The sequence below is a fragment of the Electrophorus electricus genome, chromosome 21 (genome assembly GCF_041902795.1).
Source record: "Electrophorus electricus isolate QZ-2024a chromosome 21, ASM4190279v1, whole genome shotgun sequence".
Classification (NCBI taxonomy): domain Eukaryota; kingdom Metazoa; phylum Chordata; class Actinopteri; order Gymnotiformes; family Gymnotidae; genus Electrophorus; species Electrophorus electricus.
The window spans coordinates 10,864,275-10,884,747 of NC_137517.1; the positions used below are offsets into that span (position 1 = coordinate 10,864,275).

The 20,473-nt window shown below is 42.4% G+C and overlaps 1 protein-coding gene across 2 annotated transcripts; it reads right to left on the bottom strand.

Annotated features, from left to right (window-relative positions):
• Window positions 1-35: 35 nt before the first annotated feature.
• agpat2 (1-acylglycerol-3-phosphate O-acyltransferase 2 (lysophosphatidic acid acyltransferase, beta)) lies at window positions 36-16,846 on the bottom strand. Of its 2 annotated transcripts, XM_081704090.1 has the most exons (7): window positions 16,334-16,439; window positions 10,237-10,401; window positions 8,720-8,853; window positions 8,344-8,519; window positions 7,321-7,416; window positions 3,326-3,398; window positions 36-3,169 (listed from the first exon to the last, which is right to left on the bottom strand). In XM_081704090.1, the coding sequence occupies exons 2-7, from the start codon at window positions 10,281-10,283 to the stop codon at window positions 3,012-3,014; spliced, it is 684 nt and encodes a 227-aa protein (XP_081560216.1). In that variant the 5' UTR covers window positions 10,284-10,401; window positions 16,334-16,439; the 3' UTR covers window positions 36-3,011. The 2 variants fall into 2 exon arrangements, with proteins under 2 accessions (XP_081560216.1, XP_026876409.1); XM_027020608.3 differs by lacking the exon at window positions 10,237-10,401 and having other exon boundaries at window positions 16,334-16,846.
• Window positions 16,847-20,473: the final 3,627 nt, after the last annotated feature.

Below are 20,473 nucleotides of genomic sequence, written 5' to 3' on the forward strand. Positions count from 1 at the left end.
AAGGAAAAATGAAGAAAGAAGAAAATAGTCAGGGATACTAGAATGGAAAAAAGCCCGTTCCCATAGGAAAAAGGGACATTTATTTTTGTCTTTATTTATTTAATCTTTTTCAAGGCATTCTTTAGACAAGCTGTGTCCAGATTCTGTGAGCATGGGACTCACTGGCTCTCCGCATGTAATTATATATAATACCAGATATTACAGTGTGCTTCCAGGCCACGTGTGGATGTGGGTGTGGCTTCAGCAGAGCACGCCCCACATGCCACACACACAAAAGAGGATATGCTCTGTTTAGTGGGATAGAACGCATCTATAACTATCACCAGTTTACACCATTGAGAGCTTTGGTGGAAATCACACTTCTACATCTTACATTCTTCCAGGAACAAGCAAACAAAAATATATATATAAAAAAAATACATATGTTGGAGTATTCAAAATGAAAAGTCCTATAACAGCAAATTCTTATTAATTGTAATCAGTGACAGTGGGGTTTAATTAAAAGTCCAATTAAAAGGTTAACCGTTAAAGCATGGTTACCATGCCAAAGGTCTGCTTCCAACTTAGTCAGTGGTGATTAGGTAGCTAACTCTTTAAAACTCTACATTTACTCGAAACTGTTGAATTAAACATTTAATACAATCAAGTTGGTATGTTATATGGGTCACAGGCAGTGACTGTCTTTTAAATAAAGTATAAATACCCATATTTCTTGTAAACTGTACTTTAAGCGTTTAAATTATTTAGTTCTAAAATATATAATAATATTATATATATACCCTACATGTCTCAACAGATTCCATTGTATATTTTGCAATAGCGGTGCAGTTATGACATTCAACTCTAAACTGGACTTGGATATTTTGCTTATTAAATGTTAAGTACTAAGTTTTAGAAACAGGAGGCGTTGGTGTACGTAGGTTAGGTTACCGCTTTGTGTTTTTAACTTCAGTAGTAACTGTGCTTTCTGGATTACGCCTGCACATTGAAACATACAAAAGGAGCACGAAGAAACAAAAACTCTTCTGAAACAGATCCAGTGAAACTATGTTAGGACATTTGACACTTACATGTGTGTTTTAAATATATATCAAGTACAGTTGTTTCAGTCATTTACTTATAAATAGCACATTAGCCATTCATAATGAAAAACAAAATAAAACAAAACGAAAGCTAGTGTCAAAAGCGGAAGAGAAACGTTGGCTGGCGGATGCTGGTTGGGAGGGTTTCTGTCTGGACGACCTGCACCTGTGTGCAAGGGGCCTTCCAACAGGGCTTTTAACGGCTACCACAATGAATTTGGATATCATTTTAAATTCCAACACTAATAATCAAAGTGAACGTTTTATTTAGGTCGGATTGGAAGTAACACTTGTGATTTTTCTTTTATCGTGACAAACCCTCCCTAAACAATTTGCCCATTAGAAATAATTTTACACTGTGTGTTAGAAAGATATTTCTTCACTGAATTCATTATAGCGTAACAAAGAACTGTTAAATGTTTACAAGGGAATTATACACAGTATTAATTCAAAGCCTTAACTTTGTATCATGGATGATAAAATCAGCAGCATGGCGCAGTTGATAGGTGGATGAACTGCATGGGATTCCATCAGGCTCTGCCCTTCCTGCAGCTGCGCCAACCGATCGCTATCCGGTGACTGACCGGTAACCAGCCCACAGCGCTGCGGTGTGGAACCAGTATCTCACTCTCTCACACACACACACTCTCTCACACACACACACACACATACTCTCACACACACACACACACACACACACACACACACACACACACACACACACACACACGTATCACACAATGGCACAGGCAGAGAAGCTTGTACTCTGGAGCAGTAGAATTTGTATAATCCGACACCGCACGCCCCCTCTTGACAGGGCTGCAGGTACGTTTCCCGAACGAGGGTGTGTGCGGGGGAGGGGCCAAGGCAAAAAAAAAAAAAAAAGTAATTAAAAAAAGAAAACATTTCAGAACCAGACATACAACATAACTAAGATAAAAGGTCAAAAAAAGGCTCTTCGAGTTCACATGCAGACTCGAAAGAGCCCAAAGGGAGTGAAAGGAATGAACTTTCAAGGACTTTTGCCCACAATCTGTCAGTGTGAGCAAGAAAGGTCCTGCTCTGTTTTTTCTGAGCGTGGAATCAACGAGGTTTAGAAGGGAACTTTCTGATCCAATTTCATAATCTGTAGACATCTCCATTATGGGGCAAGAGGTGAAGGGTGACAGAAGCTTCTAATTGGCTGGTATTAGGTATCGGGAGCACACGTCATCGGAACAGTGGTATGGCAGAAATCATGATAAACAATGTGACGTCTACAAAGAAAACGTTAAAAAAAAAGGCGTAACGTAAGAAAGCGAGGACGCTGGCTGTGTCCGGGGAAAGGGAGAGTGGGGAGGGGGTTAGGGATCCGACAGGCTGACAGGGGTCGGGAAAGGTGGCGAGAGAGAGAGACAGAGACAAAGACGTCTGAAGGCATGCAAGGAGGAAAACGCATCTATGAGATGCTTCCACATTTCACTCCGAACTTAACCCATCACTCACGGGGGGTTACACACATCCAACCAACCAACCAAAAAATGAAACCACGCACCAAGTCGCACAGGACACAGACCGCAATGTCTCTAAGGCGCAAGGTCAAAGGTCATTGCCCTTGGTTAACCCCACATCCCTGCACTGCCCAAAGCTCACAGACATCCCAAAAAGAGGAAAGTAATGAGACATTTTGAGTGTATAGCTGAATTTGAAGTGTTTGTGTTTGTTGTGTGTGTGTGTGTGTGTGTGTGTGTGTGTGTGTGCGTATATCTGTGCACACGCGCAAAAAAGTTTGAGTGAGTGAGTATGCATTGGACACTGGAGAAGATACTGGAAGCATCTGGTTGCCATAGCTACCAAGCCACCATCGGCAAGACAACAAATGTCTTGAGCCACTGCAGCGCAACCCAGCTGAGAGAGAGGCGATGAAAGAGGGCAGGGCCACCGGGGTGTTCAGTGATTCGATGGTCCATTGCTCTGAGGAGACTGGCAGGAGATCTCCAGGAAGGCAGCGCGCATCACACCATACGACCGTTCGCAGAGTGGCGTCACGTCGTCTGACGTCAGGCCCTTCGTCTCGATCTTTGGAAGGATCTTCAGAGTGATCGTCCCTGTGAGGAAGAGGCCCGTCATAATCATCATCATCATCATCATCATCTCCCACACCACTCAGAGCAGTACAGTAATACAGAAAATACTCCTGAATTGTGTGTGGTGAATTCTAATGGCTTGATGTCAGAATGCAGTGCACTTCAAGGGTCTGTCACCTGACTTGAACTGTTTCTCTTTCCGGAGATAAAAGTTACTGTAGGAGGAAAACACAACAGGAATAATGGGCGCCTGGGAATGACCGAGAGAGAGAGAGAGAGAGAGAGAGAGAGAGAGAAAATTTGGGGGCAGAAAGAGGAGAGCGAAAGAGGTGGTCAGTAACTGGGTGAAACACTCACTCTCTCTCACACACACACACACACACACACACACACACACACACACACACACACACACACACACACACACACACACACACACACACACACACACACACACACACACACACACACACACACACACCTTCCCTCGTCACCTCTCCAAAAACAATGAATGTGTTTCCACTTAGTTGCTCTGTGTATGAATGTATTCACCTGATGATATTATATCAAAGTCTGACATGAAATAACACGTACATTCTCAGCAATCTCGGACCAAATTTCAGACATCTACCCATACACTTTTTCACAAATATGTCTGTAAAAAAAAAAAAAAAAAAAAGCAATTCAGACCATATTACTTCAGGCAAGCAGAACTTCAGAACCATACTAAGACATTGAGATGTTTTAACCTAATGAAGAACATCAGGGTTCCATTAGTCTGGTCTAGATTAAGTGACGCCTGCCCCCCATCCCCCGCCCCCAATGCTGACAGACACCTGCGTTTAATTACTTTGGCTTAAGATATTCAGTGCCTATCCTGTCATACAATACAATCTGCATGCACATAGGGGAGCAAGATAACACAGGCAGGCAGGCACACACACACACACACACACACACACACACACACACACACACACACGCGCTTTGGAAGTAGCACACACTGCTCTATCCTGGTATGAACTTTTCTGGTGGAGGCTCACGTTTCTAATTCATACCATTCGCACTGGGGCATCAGGGTCCAGACCTGCTGCCCTCTAACATGACTACAATTCCCAGAGGACCTTAGAGAGCTCTCCCCTATCCTGGACCTTTCTTTTGTTTGTTTGTGTTTGTTTATTTGTTTGTTTGTGTGTTTGTGTTTGTGTATGTGTGTGTGTGTGTGTGTGTGTGTGTGTGTGTGTGTGTGTGTGTGTGTGTGTGTGTGTGTGTGTGTGTGTGTGCGTGCGTGCGTGTCAGGTGACCTGGGTGAGCAGTGCTGAACCAGGGTCCAGGTACTAAAAACACGGCTGGGACTGACACGCACAAGTTCAAAGTCGGTAGTAAACAACAAAGACACGGCAAAAGAATAAAGAAAACTCCAAAGAGCTCTAAAAGTGAAAAACCACCCAAGTTATTCAGCCCAAATGGCATCTGACAGAACCATTTACGCCAGAAGAGCAATACTGGATTATGGACAACGAAACTGACACTTATAAATAAGAAACAATAACCAATAAACCTTGATTTCAACTTGGAGTAAGCTAGGTAAGGTTCACACGCAATGCAGATGAACAAAACCATTTATTTACAGAATATTCAATAACTTGAAATTATGGCAAAATATACAAAAACAAATGAATAATCTCACTATATAATTAATATTAACAATTAATTATCAATAATTAATGCAAATAACTCCACCAACTAAAATGATCAGGTCAAAAATAAAGAGCTAAAAAGTAACCATCTCTGCACTTTCCATCAAGATCAGTAAAGCGTAAAGAATAAATAGGCAAAACAATAAATAATGAAAAACACACCAATCAAAGGCGCAGGATGGAGGCGGGCAGCCACGAAACACTTCAAGCGGCCCAGTGAGAGGAGCACGAGGCTTCGGGGGCTCTTGTAACACAGGGGGGAATAACAGGACACACACAGGCTAATTTCCGGCGGACTTCACCAGTTCAGTGGCAGCTCCAGGCACCTGGAGGGTAGCCGTGCCTCTACAGCGAGCCAGCCGGCTTCAGAGAGCATGGATCCCACATGTGATCCGCCAAGTGTTTTATTTAGGCGCTTTATTTAAACTTTACTTACATGCAAATATATTTCTTACTTTATTTAAAAGTAAATTTCTCGTATATCAAGAAATATATTCATTCAGTTCTTTTATCGTTGGATCCTTTCAGCGTAACGATATATTAAGTGTTAAGGAGCTATTTTAGGAGCTATGGAATACAGCATAAATTTAGTTTAATCAGCATTTAAAACTAACTTAGGGTTGTGTAGGGAAATTTGTAGACCATAAAAAGAACACTGTAGTTTCTCCAGAAGCAGAGGTGGCAATGTCATTATGATAAATACTGAACTGGCCCTAGGATTGAGCCTTGTGCAGAATGTTTAGTTACTGGCAATAGGTCTCCTTTATGGTGGCCCAGGGCCACACATGGCTGGTTGTCAAAAAGGTGATTCTGGAACAAGGTAGTGGTGCATCAAAGCTTGTGTTTAAGGTGCTTAGAAGCAGCTTAGGTCCAACTGCGCTGAAGGCTTTAGAGACCTCAGTAATAAGTGCGATACGATGCTCTTTTTCTGGCAATAGCAGTGAAAAGACCTCACAGTAGCCAAAGTGATTGTGTTTATCTCCAAAAGTAGACTGGTAGGAACACAAGACAGATTTTTTGACTTGATAATTTACTAAAGATTCCTTAATTTAGGTTTATAATTCCTTATTATTCCCAAAGTTTGGTCTATACTACTGGTCTATACCATCTCACGTGGCTCTGCCAACAACTGTCATGTCATTTACACTACTTGGGAAACGATGGGAAACTAACAGCGATTCTCTGGGTTTTTCTATGCAACAAAAAAGAGGCAAAATGTACAAACTCATGCTGAAACCATGTGTGCACAAGAGCTATGGAAAACGGTCTGCCTCCCAGAGTGTCTGGACCATCACGAATTGTGCAAGGACACCTATGGGATGAGCTTGATCATAAAAAAACCACATCCCATAAGTCAAAGACGGTGGAATTTGTTTCAACACACCGCCTGAAACTCAATGGAAAAGCACTGCAGTTTAACCAATGTCAAATATAAGCAAACAGAACCAATATCTTAGACCCCTTTTACTCAATGATAATAAAAAACATATTTTTTGTTTGCTTGAACAAATTTCCATTATAAGCGTTTCTAACCAGGGGCTTTTTTTGTGCTAACTGACTGTATTCCACAGATGCCATAGATGCCATAGACAGAGATTATGTTAAAACATGCTGAAATATTCCTTTACAGCCCGGCCAAACAGGAAACGTAGATGCACTATTTCTAATGATAGAAGGTGGGACTGTACCACTTGGGGAAGCAGGGAGTTAAGGCGAGAGTATCCATTTCCCAGTAGTTGGCCATCACTGTTCAGTGATGAGACAGAAGAACAAAGCGAACGTGGATCAATTTGTTATGCGGTACTACACGTCTTCTTCGTTTTCCCCCTTGATTAACGATTTTTTTGTTTGTTTAGTAAGGCTTAAAGCAGAGCCCATAAAAGCCAGCTGTGTAGAGTACACTGCATAGAGTACACTCTATAGCTGTGTAGAGTACACCGCATAGAGTATACTCTATAGAGTACATCATGGTCTAAGAGTCTTTCTACTGAACTTTCAGTTTAAAAGACAGCATTCCTTTTGGGCCACACTGGTTTTTCTCAGGCTGTACACACTACTGTTTGTCTTGTATCGTCTTTTTTCCACTGTTCCACTGTTTTATTTTGTTTTTTACACTGTCTGAAATCTTCACTATTCCACACTACTGCCTCTGAAACAAGCATTTCAGCAAACATCTAATGCCCAAACCAAGGTATTAACAGATTAATGGAATACTAATATTTTAGACAGAAAATCCAACGTTTTATTAAACACCTACTTAAATGAGTAGCTGTTTGAGTGGGATTATGTGCACTTTAGTGGAACAGCAGTGCACTCTGGTGTTCAAAACAGTTCACTCCACCTAATACACATGCAAAGACCCCCTCTGCCTCTCTCCATTATCTCTGTGTGTGTGTGTGTGTGTGTGTGTGTGTGTGTGTGTGTGTGTGTGTGTGTGTGTGCGCGTGACAGGTGCAAGTGTTTGCGAGTCACCTGTGCCTGCACTGCCAGGTGGAAAGCTCCCTTCTTAAAAGGCAAAATATCGCCTTTTTGATTCCTTGTTCCCTCGGGAAACACCCACAGACTAATCTAGAGAGAGAGAGAGATAGATAGATAGATAGATAGATAGATAATGTCAAATCCATTATGATGTACATTTACATGATCCTATCATACATTCTTCTATTAACCTTGCCTGTATCATAGTTTACAAACAGGGCTAGTCTAGCTGTCTTTGGGTATTAAACAGTCACCAGCACAATCACTAAGGCAGTTTCCTCTCCATAGCCCTAGGCTTGGGTTTGGCCGATTGTATGTTACAACATGGTACTGAGGAATAAAAAAACAGTTCTTAAAACGCCGCTTACTTTTAAAGCCACTTTTCTGTGTGAACCAAAAATTATCTGTTACATTTTGCTGCGAGTTACAGGCATAGTTTAGATCATTTGCATTAAATAGGATTTTCTGACGAGTCACGCATACGCATCTCTTGTGTATGTGTTGATTCCTGGTTCTTTGACAGGCAAATTAAGGACAGGCCACCAAAAGAGCAGAAATGTAAGATGATTCAAATGTGTAAACAGGGTCATAATAGCAGTGTTTCAGTCCTTAGAAACTAAGTGTAACATGCCTCACATGGTTCATCTTTACTGAACGTCACAGTGTAACAGTCCTCACTGAGCTCATCTTTGCTACTCATGTAGTTCATCTTTACTGCTGTACAGGGTGCAGACTGAAGAATGTAGCAAGAGCGTCAATTTTATTACCAATGGAAATGTGAATGTGGGAGGATAATGTCCAACTTCATCTAACAAATTAGTATCCAACCTCGGGGTATCAATGTAAATGTAACTGGGGAAAATAATCAAAAATAATCCGAGGTAATCCATCCAGAAGCCATCTAGTCAGGTAACCTTCATCTGTGGGGTAGTCTGGGTTAGAAGTTCACTTGCTTGCCCAGCAGTTAATCTGTGAAGGGCAATAATCTGGAGGGTCTGGGGGTCTGGATGGACGTACCTGGTCTCGAAGCATGATCTTGGCGGTGTTGGACATGACGCTCTTGGCGTCGCTTGTCTTCTTGCGGTTGATGAAGACGATCCCGCCCAGCCAGCAGACCAGGCCCACAGTCCCTGCCCACAGTAGCTCCTTCTTGGCAATAGTGGAACAGCGGTCCGGCAGTACTTCCATCAGGCCTGCAGGGGGAGACAGAAAGCAACACGTGACCGGGAGTGCCGTGAACCCTACAACCGCGCTTCCAGTTTCCAGGAGTGCCGTTTGATTGCTTTGGTTGTTGAATTAAGCTCTGTGTATGACATCAAGCATGGTGATAAATGAGTGGTGATATGAGATGGTAACAGTTTACCTCTGTGTGTGTGTGTGTGTGTGTGTGTACCCAGCACATCCAGAGATGACTGGTGGTTGGAGATGATGACGAAGGGCCCCTCTGCCTGCAGGTGCTCCCAGCCGCTGACCTCAATGCGGAGACCCAGGAAGTACTTCACATGGCGAACCAAGAAGCGGATGACCCTGTGCCGCCGAACACAAAGCACGCATACACACACACACGTGCGCACACACACAGACGTGTGTGCACACGCACACATGCATACAAACAAACAAAACATTCCAATTAAACTATCTGCACGTGATCACAAGAGAACACAAAGTCTAACACCATTCCAACACAAAGTCTAAGACCATTACTAAACTCTGGCAACCAAGTGAGTTTCACACAATTCCAGCAGCATCTCGTCAGCAATACGGACCCTCATTGGCGCTCCTGCACTAGTCCTCGACACACAGCACGGTGTTCCCCAACCTCTAACACCTCCCCTTACTTCATCAGGAGCTGGGTAAGCATCGGATAACCCATCAGGTGTGCTGAGCACAGGGGAAAAACCACTAGAACAGGCAGTAGATGGCTTTGGAATGGGAAACAGCAGCCTAGTCCAAGTCCAATCTCAGTAGATGGCTTTGGAAAGGGAAACAGCAGCCTAGTCCAAATCTAATCTCAGTAGATGGCTTTGGAAAGGGAAACAGCAACCTAGTCCAAATCTAATCTCAGTAGATGGCTTTGGAATGGGAAACAGCGGCCTAGTCCAATTCTAATCTCATTTTAACACTGCTCTCGAATACCAAGTGAATGCTCATCATTCATATCAGGCTAGCTCAAATCTCTAATCTTAGTCTACTGCTAATTTCTAATCACCCTGACCACTGATCTCAACCTATTGCTAATCTCTGGAAGCCATGTGGTTGGTGAAGGGTGGGATTAAAATACACTGACAAAGAATCGGTCGCGATGCCTCGCAGCCAAATGGGCAAGATGGAGGGAGGCAGTGGGTGGGGCTTACCAACACTGATGCCGATGAGCACGTCTAAGGTCACATGGCCGTCCACAACGGCCATCCGCTTATCTGATAACGGGTTTTTAGCCTTACTAACCTATATGTTAGGAGCCAAATAAGCAGAGAGCACACAAGTGAGAGAGAGACAGAGAGAGAGAGAGAGAGAGAGAGAGAGAGAGAGAGAGAGAGAGAGAGAGAGAGAGAGAGAGAGGTGGAAACTCACTGTGATAAAGCAGCAGCCTCATTCAGAGGAAGAGTGGGAGGGGCTAATGGTCAGGGGCATTAGAGACCATATGAACAGCCAGTGTTGCCACAAAATTCCCCCAGCAGCTATTTTAGCATTAAACCCACATTTTGGAGCCAACACACACACACACACACACACACACACACACACACACACACACACACACACACACTCACACTCACACACACACAGAATTGCAGTATAATTTAGTCATTTACTCAAGAGTGTTGGAGTAAACTCAAGTATGTCTGTGATGGGGGGTGTGGGTGGGGGTGTGTACTTTATCTGTCCAACCCGAGACCTTTGCACACTCACAGTTCTGTACGCTTCCTCTCACTCAGCAGAGCGAGTGCAAGTGTCATGGGTGAAAGTGCAGCGGTGCTTGCACAAGCGTAGACGTGATGTTCTGCATCCGCGACTGCGGCATCAGAGGAAGCGCAGGGCTGAGGTGATCTGTCAGCCTACAGCCCCACTGTAACCCTGACACACACACACACACACACACACACACACACAAAATGTGCATAGATGCACGTGTGCATGCACAGATACACATATTCACCAGTGTGGTGCACACAGGAAAAACAATATTAATAATATATTAATAACATAATAGCACAGAGAACTCAGAAAGGGACATATACACACACACACACACACACACACTCACACACACACACACACACACACACACACATACAGTGCCGCCAAGTAGTATTCAACCCCCTGCAGATTTTGCAAATTCAACAAGTTGCAAATAATTTAGAGCCTTCCAATTTTGAACAAGTGTAGCATTTATTAACAGATGCCTAAATATTACAAACAAAAAGTACAAGTTGCTCAAATGAATTAAAATACATTTTAAACATAAAAATTAGGGTCAATTATTATTCAACCCCTAGGTTAAATATTTTATGGAATAACCCTCGTTTGCAATTACAGCTATTAATCATTTTTTATAAGACCTGATTAGGCCGGCACAGGTCTCTGGAGTAATCTTAAGACCCAGCTTAAGATCCATGATGGAGGAGCCCAGGTGTGGTCGGCACCAAAGACCTTGATCTTGGTCTCATCAGGCCAGAGAACCTTGAACCAGTCTGCTTCAGAGTCCTCCCAGTGATGATGAGCAATCTTTAGACGGGCCTTGACATCACACTTTGAAAGTAAAGGTACCTTACAGGCTCGCCTGGAACGGAGACCATTGTGGTGGAGTACGTTACTTATGGTATTTATTGAAACCAATGTCCCCACCGCCATGAGAGCTTCCTGGAGCTCCCTACTTGTTGTCCTTGGGTCAGCCTTCAACATTCGGACAAGCCTGGCCTCAGCACAGGAGGAAACTTTGAAAGGATGTCCAGGCCGTGGAAGGTTAACAGTAGTTCCATAAGCCTTCCACTTCCGGATGATGCTCCCAACGATGGAGCAATGTAGGCCCAACTCCTTGGAAAGGGTTTTGTACTCCATGCCAGCCTTGTGACCCTCCAGAATTTTGTCTCTGATGGCCTTGGAATGCTCCTTAGTCTTTCCCATGTTGACCTTCTTTGAGTGCTGTTCACTTGTTTGGGGAGGGGCTTTTATAGTCAGAAAAGGCAGGAAAAAACAGAAAATTATGTGAAGCTCATTGTTCTTAATACCTCGAGTACTTCTTAATACTTGAGGGAACCAAACAGAATTCTGGTGGTTTGAAGGGTTGAATAATAATTGACCCTCTGGTAGACTTTGCAAAATTAAAACATTAATAAATAGAGAAATAACAGCAGTGTTTTTCTTTTTGCAGCAGCACATTTCACATGCCCAGGCCCATCTACAGTCCTAATTTCACAATGCTTAGTTAACTCCAAATGTGTAAACCTGCAAAACCTGCAGGGGGTCGAATGCTACTTGGGAGGCACTGTACATACATACAGGACCTGTAACACCACATCCACAAATTCAACAAGTTTATAGCGCCCTTTAACAACCATGAAACAGAGAGAGAAAAGAGAAGAAAGCAAAATAAAGAAGAGGAAGATAGAGGCCCCGAGAACCACTGTGTGTGTGCGCGTGTGTTAGCAGGAGGAGGACAAGGCACCAGTGCTTTTATTTGGTGCTATATGAATCACGTCCAGAGGAAAATATAAAAATAACTAAAACAAATTTTTTCCTCACTCCACCAGCACAACAAAGCGCCTCAGCTACCTCCCGTTGGGGTATTCATTTTTTTAAATTGATCTTTTGGCCTCGTGTTGTGGTGCAACTAAACTGGCCCCACTGATGAATTTACTGCCGTCTCCTGACCCCACCCCCTATGCCGTGATTGGCCTTGCCAATGGCTCCGCCCAGATTCCATTGCATACCAAGCTGCCAGGCCGGCACCATCATCTCACCATCTGTGAGCTCACTAGTGCTGGGTGATATTGCAAAAAAAAAAATATTTAATGCAAACTTTTTTTGTTAGAATGGACTTTGGATGTGCAAAAATAATAACCAGTGCAATCTATAGCAGGCAAGTAGTGAAATAATAGTTTATTTTGAATATCTAAGAGATTAGAATTATGCAAACACAACAATATTGTACGAATCTAAAAGCAACATACATTTTACAATTTTTATCTATATCCATTAAAAAAAAACAACTTTATCGATAGTTTTTCATATGAAACGCCACTACGTCAGTAATTTCTTTCAGCTGGTAGCTCATGTGCAATGGAACAGCACAAGGAAATGAAGCATGTGTGGGTGTTTATATGGAAAACATTTGTATTGTAAACTGTGCTGGAAAAAATGTATCATTCTGCTACTTTGGCTTGCAAATGCCTTTCAACATAGCTCACACTTTAGATTCATTTATTCCACATCTTTTCAATTCCTCATCAATCAGTTTCCCCTCTAATCGCGGGTCTCAAGAGGCTTCGTTTTTGTTTTAGATTTGTGTCCGTCTCCGTCCTTGTCTGGAGTTTTGTACCGTTTGTTCCGGGTTCTTTTTCCACCCTAAATGTCTCTGTGTATCTCCACGTTTTATTTTGTTTTATGTGTTTTCTGGCCACATACCTTTGTTTAATGGACTGTGTTAATTAGAAATTATTAATTAGGTTAATTAGGAATTATTTTCCATAAATAAACATCACACATCACCACATATGCATACTGTCTCATCTCACTTCACCACTAAAGTGATATTTCCACATTTCTTAAGGCTCCTTACTCTGCGAGGTGTTGCCTGATTTCATCATCATAGCTTTTTTTTGTACATCTCCATGATCACAATTTGAAATTTGCTTTAAAATTCTGATGACAACACTTTGAGAATCGCAACCCCCTTCCAAATGCCCTCGCCAGGGTCAGAGGTCAGAGTTACTCCACCCCTGCACACGCTCTGGAGAACATCCCACCCCTACAGGGGACAGAACAGAAAGTGGGACTCCTTGGTGAACTCCATGGATCTTCTTTGTATGGAGATCTTCCTGTTCCTCTGCCATAGCAGATAACATAGAGAAAAGCCATCCATTTAAACACCCTGGATGAAACCTCCAGACACCATGCACATCAACCTCGCAAGCGTTTTCTTATCAAAAGCAAGTCAAAGTTCTATCTTGACATAGAAGATGTAAACATCACATTACCCAGAATTCCCTAACACAGGGTGTGTGTGATGGGAAAGAATTTGGAACACCAGTTGGCTAACAAATCTGTAAATAAAAGTGTTTAAACACAGGAGGCACAATGACTTTAAATCTTTAAACCATAGAATTTTGGTTGTTAAAACAGGAAAAGTGGGTGTAAACTGCAACGTTTCTGTTTCACTTTGCAACCCAACAAGGCTGGACCTCATGAATACTGTATGTAAACAACTCTGGGAGGATGTATTTATCTTCTGATGAGCAGGAAAGGTTTCTGGGACACGTCACTGCCGGGAAAGGCCAGGAAGCAAAGAAAGTGCACGCATCACTAGCAAGCAAGTCCTAGGAAAATCCCTGCATGTGGATTCACAGACATGCACACGGCACGCGATTAATCAGATACAACATGCTATCTGCTTTATATGTCGACTACTGGCAACCCCCCCCCCCCCCCCCCACACACACACAAAAACCTGTGCAGAGGACAGCAGAATGGAGGTGAGCATGTACTTGCGGTACTGTTGTGTAAACTTGGTTCAATATGACCCCCCTCTCTCTGTCTGTCTGTCTGTCTCGCCACACGTGTCTCCTTCTCTCTCACCGATCATCACCCGTGCTCCTTACCCTTCAAGTGCTTTATTTTTATTCTATCCTGTACTTGGCTCACAGTCCACACAGCAAAGGAAGGCAGACAGATATATAGAGAGAGAGACAGGGAGAAACAGGAAGAAAGGGACAGAGGCTCCAATTTCTAAATAACCTCTAGGTTAAAGAGAAGAGTGTTGATGCAATAAAACACCACAATCTCTTTCTGTCTCTACCACACACACACACACACGTGGATCCAGAGCCAACACAAAGACACACATCTTACCCACTGAAACACATATTCCATTAACAGAAAAAAGCAAGCTCTGCATCTTGCAAACCTCTCTCTCTCTCTCTCTCTCTCTCTCACACACACACACACACACACACACACACACACACACACACACGGCAAAGCGCCACATCTGTCCGCTCGTAAACGATTGAGAGGGCGTTGGTATTGCTACATTGCCATTGGACACCCATTACACATCTCTTTCCGAACAACCGATTCAGGGGTGGGGAGGGAATACCAGGTAAAGTTGCCCGAGTTCAACAAGCCATGTCAATCTGACATGTCAATCTGACCAGAGTCCATTATTAACACAGCTGATATCACCTGTGTATCACTATGATGGTGAACACTGATAATGTATGACCCAATATATAAGTGATTTAAAATATCAATCAGGTTACCTTAGGCCGAGAGAGGGGGGTTAGTGAATGTTCATTACTACTAAAAATGGATATTTGACCTAGAAAACTGTCTTCACACTATAAAAAGTGTCTTCATACTATAGCAGTGCACACTGGACAGCGTAATTTTTGCGTGCACACTCTTAGCTCCAGGTTTAAATGAATTTGACCCCGTGTAACACAAGGGACTTGTTTCTGCTTTCAAAGCAAAAGGTGAACGTTGCTTTAACTTTCTCGTTACGTGGGCAATAAAGATAAAATATCCGGATTCTGCAAGTAATTCAGACGTGCGGTTTGCGTGCAAACTAACTTGGAAATTTGAAACCCACTCCACTCGACGCGTCAAAATCTGGGATAGTAAAGACAGCTAACGTGATCGACACTAAGATCGATGCGAACCGACGCGATAGAATCCGGAAGTCTATCGATCAGCTGCCAAATCGTCCATCACTAGCAGCTTGTGTTACGCTTCCTTTCCAACGGATTTTTGGACCGTTTAAATCGATGTCAGTTACACCAGTTGAGCATAAACACGTAACGTTACAAGCGTTGTCAACTAACAACGAGGACGTTAACTAGCTACGGATTTGAATTTCTCCAAGCTCGATGCATTACAGCTTAGGCTTTATATTCCACCGCCTAATAGTCCTGAAAGTCCTAAAAAAAGAAAGAATCGGATGTGTTCGCTAGCGTCAGTTAGCTAACTTAGCTAGCCAACATGTGTGTTAGTCGTTATTATATTAGCTAACCTAACCTAGCCAGCCAACATTGGAATGTATTAGTCGTTATTATATTAGCTAACCTAACCTAACCAACCAACATATGAATGTATTAGTCGTTGTTATTTTAGCTAACTTAGCCAGCCAACATATGAATGTATTATTCGTTATTATTTTAGCTAACGCTGACTGGCCAACACTGGAATGAATGATCCGTTGTCCTGTTAGTGTCGGATTGTCCCTTTTATACCAGCTGTGGCGTGTCGAGGGCCTACACCAGCAAGCAGATAGTGTCGGAATAAAACTAAACCGCCAAATAGCATATCATCCAGTAAGGGAGATAACTAAGATACAGTGCTGGAAATGTCTGCCCAGAGCCCATAGCTGAGGACTGGCGCTAGGGAACCCAGCGTTAGGCAGGTTAGCACACTGGCTTCGACGCAAAGGAATAGCGTTAAATGCCCTGAACATCTGTCCAGACTACCAGAGATTCTAGCACATTCAAGCAGAATAACCATAACAAAAAGCACACCAAATGGTACAGAAACCAGCGGCTGTTTTCGTTTATGTCACATGAGAGGTTGCTGTCAATACACAGCTAGCAGAATATATACAACATTATGCAAAATCTGGCTAGCTAAGCAAGAAACATGTCAGCTTGAGGGTCTCTCAAATTACACACTGGGTTACAGTACTCTGTTCGCGTTTAACACCAAACCAAGATTTAACTGCCATAACATGCTGCTTAGCACAGAGGTTTTCCCCAACAGCAAAATGAGAGAATGGCCATTATTCGCGCCGATAACTTACCTCATGTTTTCAATGTCTCTACCGCCGCATTTCAGGATGCATATCGGAATAGCGACCATAGCAAGCAACATCATATACGCCACGTAGAAACACTTTTTGAAATAAAAGACAAACGTACTGCTGGTCCAAAATAATACCGGGACCACAAGCAGCGGTAGCATCCACAAAACCTCCATACCGCTCCGGTAAGCGCTACCCAGAGACAGCCACCGTAACGTTACCGCGCAGACTAAAGCGTGCCCACCGCCAGTACTGCGCCTACATCGGCCAGGACTAAATCAAACACTCCGGTGTTGCGTTGTCGCTCGTCTACGTGAAATCAGTCGGACGGGAATATTGCCATAAAAACCTAAGGCGGAGAGGAGTTTAAACAATGTGTCTGTGTTTGCAAAAACGTGACGACACAGACTCCGCAGGCGTGTAACCTCTGACGGAATTGGCTGAGCAGCCACTGCGATTCTCAAAGGCAAAAAACGTGGCCCTTTCTGGTGTGTTTCCGGGTGTTAGATGTTTATGTTCCCCCGTCATTGCTCAACATTATCTACTCGCGGTAATCAGTTTTACGGAGGAAATGACGCCCCTCCGGCGACAGCAGAATTAAATGTTCAAGAATGTATTTGAATATTCTAGCACAAACCTTACTGCTAAAGAGCCAGTCTACTCCACTGTTTCACAATCTTAAGGGCGCCCAATGATGCGAACCGTTATTTGAACTGTTTCGATGCGTGTTTGGGGCAAAGGCTTTGTTGAAGATATTACCACTATGCGTAATTATTTGAGTAAGTCGTATTTGGTTAGGCAAATGTTCTACGGACGAAACGGCAAGCCACGAAAGCGGCAGCAGTCGACGACGATTCCGGACCTTCTCTGTGGGAATAGTGTGGAATGTTTGTTTATATATATATATATATATATATATATATATATATATATATATATATATATATACACATACATACATATATATACATACATATATACTTATTTGTTTATATATATATTTACTTATTTGTTTATATATATATACACACAAATATATATATATATATATAAACAAATAAGTAAATATATATATAAACAAATAAGTAAACATATATATAAATAAACAAAAAATATATATATATATATAAATAATATATATGAATAAACATATATATATACTTATTTTATATATTTACTTATTTGTTTATATATATATATATATATATATATATATATATATATATATATATATATATATATATATATATATATATATATATATATATTTATATCTCAGAGCTTCTTCGGATGCTGGGGTTAGAGCACAGGGTCAACTACTGTACAGCTCCTCTGGCCATAGAGGGATAAAGGTCTTCCTCTAGGTTAACACCACCCTCAACTATGCAAACTAGCTATAAAATAAATGAATTTTAAGAAAGATATTAACTTGATTGCTACCTCTCCAAAAGGGAAGAAAAATAATTTAGAAGTCAGAGATGTTGCTGTGGAAGTTTGGAAAGGTGAGTTAGTTTTGTTTGAGAGGGAAAGGCCAAACAGGAGATTGCATCAGAAAAAGTTAATGGGATATAGGATTAGAAGGGTGATCCAGTAATCGGAGATGATCAGATCATGACATTCTCTCTCCCTCTCCCTCTCCCTCTCTCTCTCTCTCTCTCTCTCTCTCTCTCTCTCTCTCTCTCTCTCTCTCTCTCTCTCTCTCTCTCTCTCTCTCTCATGCTCTCTCTCTCACACCCACCCACACACATGCTAAAAAGCTCCAGAATGCATCAAGTTTTATTGGCCTTTGGAAATGAAAACCACAAGATAAAAATGGAAAATCATCAGTAGTAATGCAATGCAGAATAATGTACATTCAGCTGACTTTTTACCCTGACACCAGAATAGCAACGATTTTTGACCACTGGCACAAAGCGCCTGCCATGTGTCAGGGACAGCATTGCACCTGATCGCATGACTGTGGTCATATCATCCAAAAGAGCACAAAATGATGCACACAAGAGATGAATCTTCTTATTTATTGTTTAACATAAGTAAGATCAACCCAGCTAATCTGATACAGCTATTTAAAGTCTGAATATCAAAGATGTATTACGTTTACATTTACGGCATTTAGCAGACGCTCTTATCCGATTTACAAAAGTGCTTTGTCATTTACTCATAGACTATATCCTAGTACAGTACAGTAGGTTAGAATCAAACATACCAATGAATTAGAATACTGTAGAATACAGGGATGAATGCTGATACCTAGAAGTGCAAAATACATCAGGTCTATCTTAAACAATGATAAATGCTATAAACAATAAGTGCTAGAGTTTGTTAAACAACATAAATGATACCCAACAATAAGTACTAATTTAGTCAGTCAATTCTGCAAATAGACGGGTCTTCAGTCTGCGTTTGAAGACTGTAAGGAACTCTGCTGTCTGGACAGCAAGTGGGAGTTCATTCCACCACCTTGGAACCAGGACAGAAAATGGTCTCGATGTTTGTCGTCCATGAGACCTGAAGCAAGGTATTTCAAGCCGAGTCGTACTTGAGGTTCAAAGTACTCGAGGTACAGATCGGGCTTTGACCACTGACCTCATGTATGAAGGGGCTGGTCCATTTTTGGCTTTTGTAGGCAAGCATCAAGGTTTTAAATCTGATGCATGCAGCTACAGGGAGCCAGTGAAGGGAGTGCAGCGGTGGAGTAACATGTGAACTTTGGAACTTTGAAGACCAGTCATGCTGCTGTATTCTGGACAAGTTGTAGAGGTTTGATGGCTCTTAGAGGAAGACCAACAAGTAGTCTAGCTTTGAGATCACAAGAGACTGCACAAGCACCTGGGTAGCTTCCTGCGAAAGAAAGGGTTGAATCCTTCATATGGTAGAAAGGAGGAATCTGCAAGATCGGGTTAGATTAGAAACATGAGTTGAGAACGAAAACTGGTTGTCCAAAGTTACGCCCAGGCTACGAGCAGCTTCAGATGGTGATACCAGGGAGTTCTCAAAGGAAACTGGGGTCATGGTAAGAGTTGGGAGTACCTGGGATGAACAGAAGCTCGGTTTTACTGGGCTTGAGCTTCAAGTGGTGGGCTGTCATCCATGATGCGATGTCAGTTAAGCATGCCGAGATACATCTGGAGACCTGCATGTCAGAGGGTGGAAAAGAAATAAATAATTGGGTGTCATTGGCATAGCAGTGGTAGGAGAAACCATGAGAAGATATTACATCACCAAGAGAAGGAGTATACAAAGAGAAGAGAAGGGGGCCTAATACTGAGCCTTGTGGAACACCAGTGGAGAGTCTACACGGTTTGGATGTGGATCCTCTCCATGTCACTTGATAGGACTGTCCATCCAGATAGGACTGAAACCATCTCCAAGCAGAGCCAGTCACACCAAGCCTGGAAAGAACAGAGAGAAGAATGTTGTGGTTCACTGTGTCAAAGGCTGCTGAAAGGTCTAGAAGAATCAAAACAGATGACTGGCAGCTTTAGCGGCATGAAGTTTCTCAGTCACCGCTATGAGGGCCGTTTCTGTAGAATGTGCCGGTTTGTAGCCAGACTGATTGGGATCATGCAGCTGGTTCTGGGTAAGAAAAAGAGACAATTGATTATAAAACTGCTCATTCAAGGGCTTTTAAGAGGGAAGAGAGAAGTGATACCGGTTTGTAGTTGGTAACGCTGGAGCTGTGAAGTGTGGCCTTCTTGAGGGTTGGTACCAGCCTGGTGGTTTTGAATGCAGTAGGCACATATCCAGAAGCTAAGGAGTTGTTGATGATGACAGATGAAAGGAAGCAGATTTCTTGCGATTGTCTGGAACAGAGAAGGAATTGGATCCAGCGGACATGTAGTCGGATTGCTGGAAGTCAGGAGTTGAAGAATTTCATCTTAACCACCCAGATAATAACGAGATAAACCAAAGCACAATGTAAATGTAAATGTAAATGTATTAAATTAGTGTTGGAACTGAACTCTACACAAAGGGAGCTATCCAGCCTTAAGGTTGATCCTTCTGCTCAGTGATATTAAAATGCATCAAATTTCTGGACACAGGTTAACGTAAATTCTACATTACAAAATGAAAGTTAGAAGTGAATTCCCAATGACAGTGTAATAACACCTGTAGTGCAAACAGATCCAACTGGTGTTT

Bases quoted from the DNA above. Each gene is read 5' to 3' on its own strand.
- agpat2 (XM_027020608.3), bottom strand. From the start codon at position 16,509: ATGGAGGTTTTGTGGATGCTACCGCTGCTTGTGGTCCCGGTATTATTT. The intron at 8,520-8,719 runs GTACACACACAC...CTCCCCCTGCAG, and splicing joins GTCATCTCTGGATGTGCTGG to GCCTGATGGAAGTACTGCCG. The intron at 3,399-7,320 runs GTGACTCGCAAA...GGTCATTCCCAG, and splicing joins ACCTGGCAGTGCAGGCACAG to GCGCCCATTATTCCTGTTGT.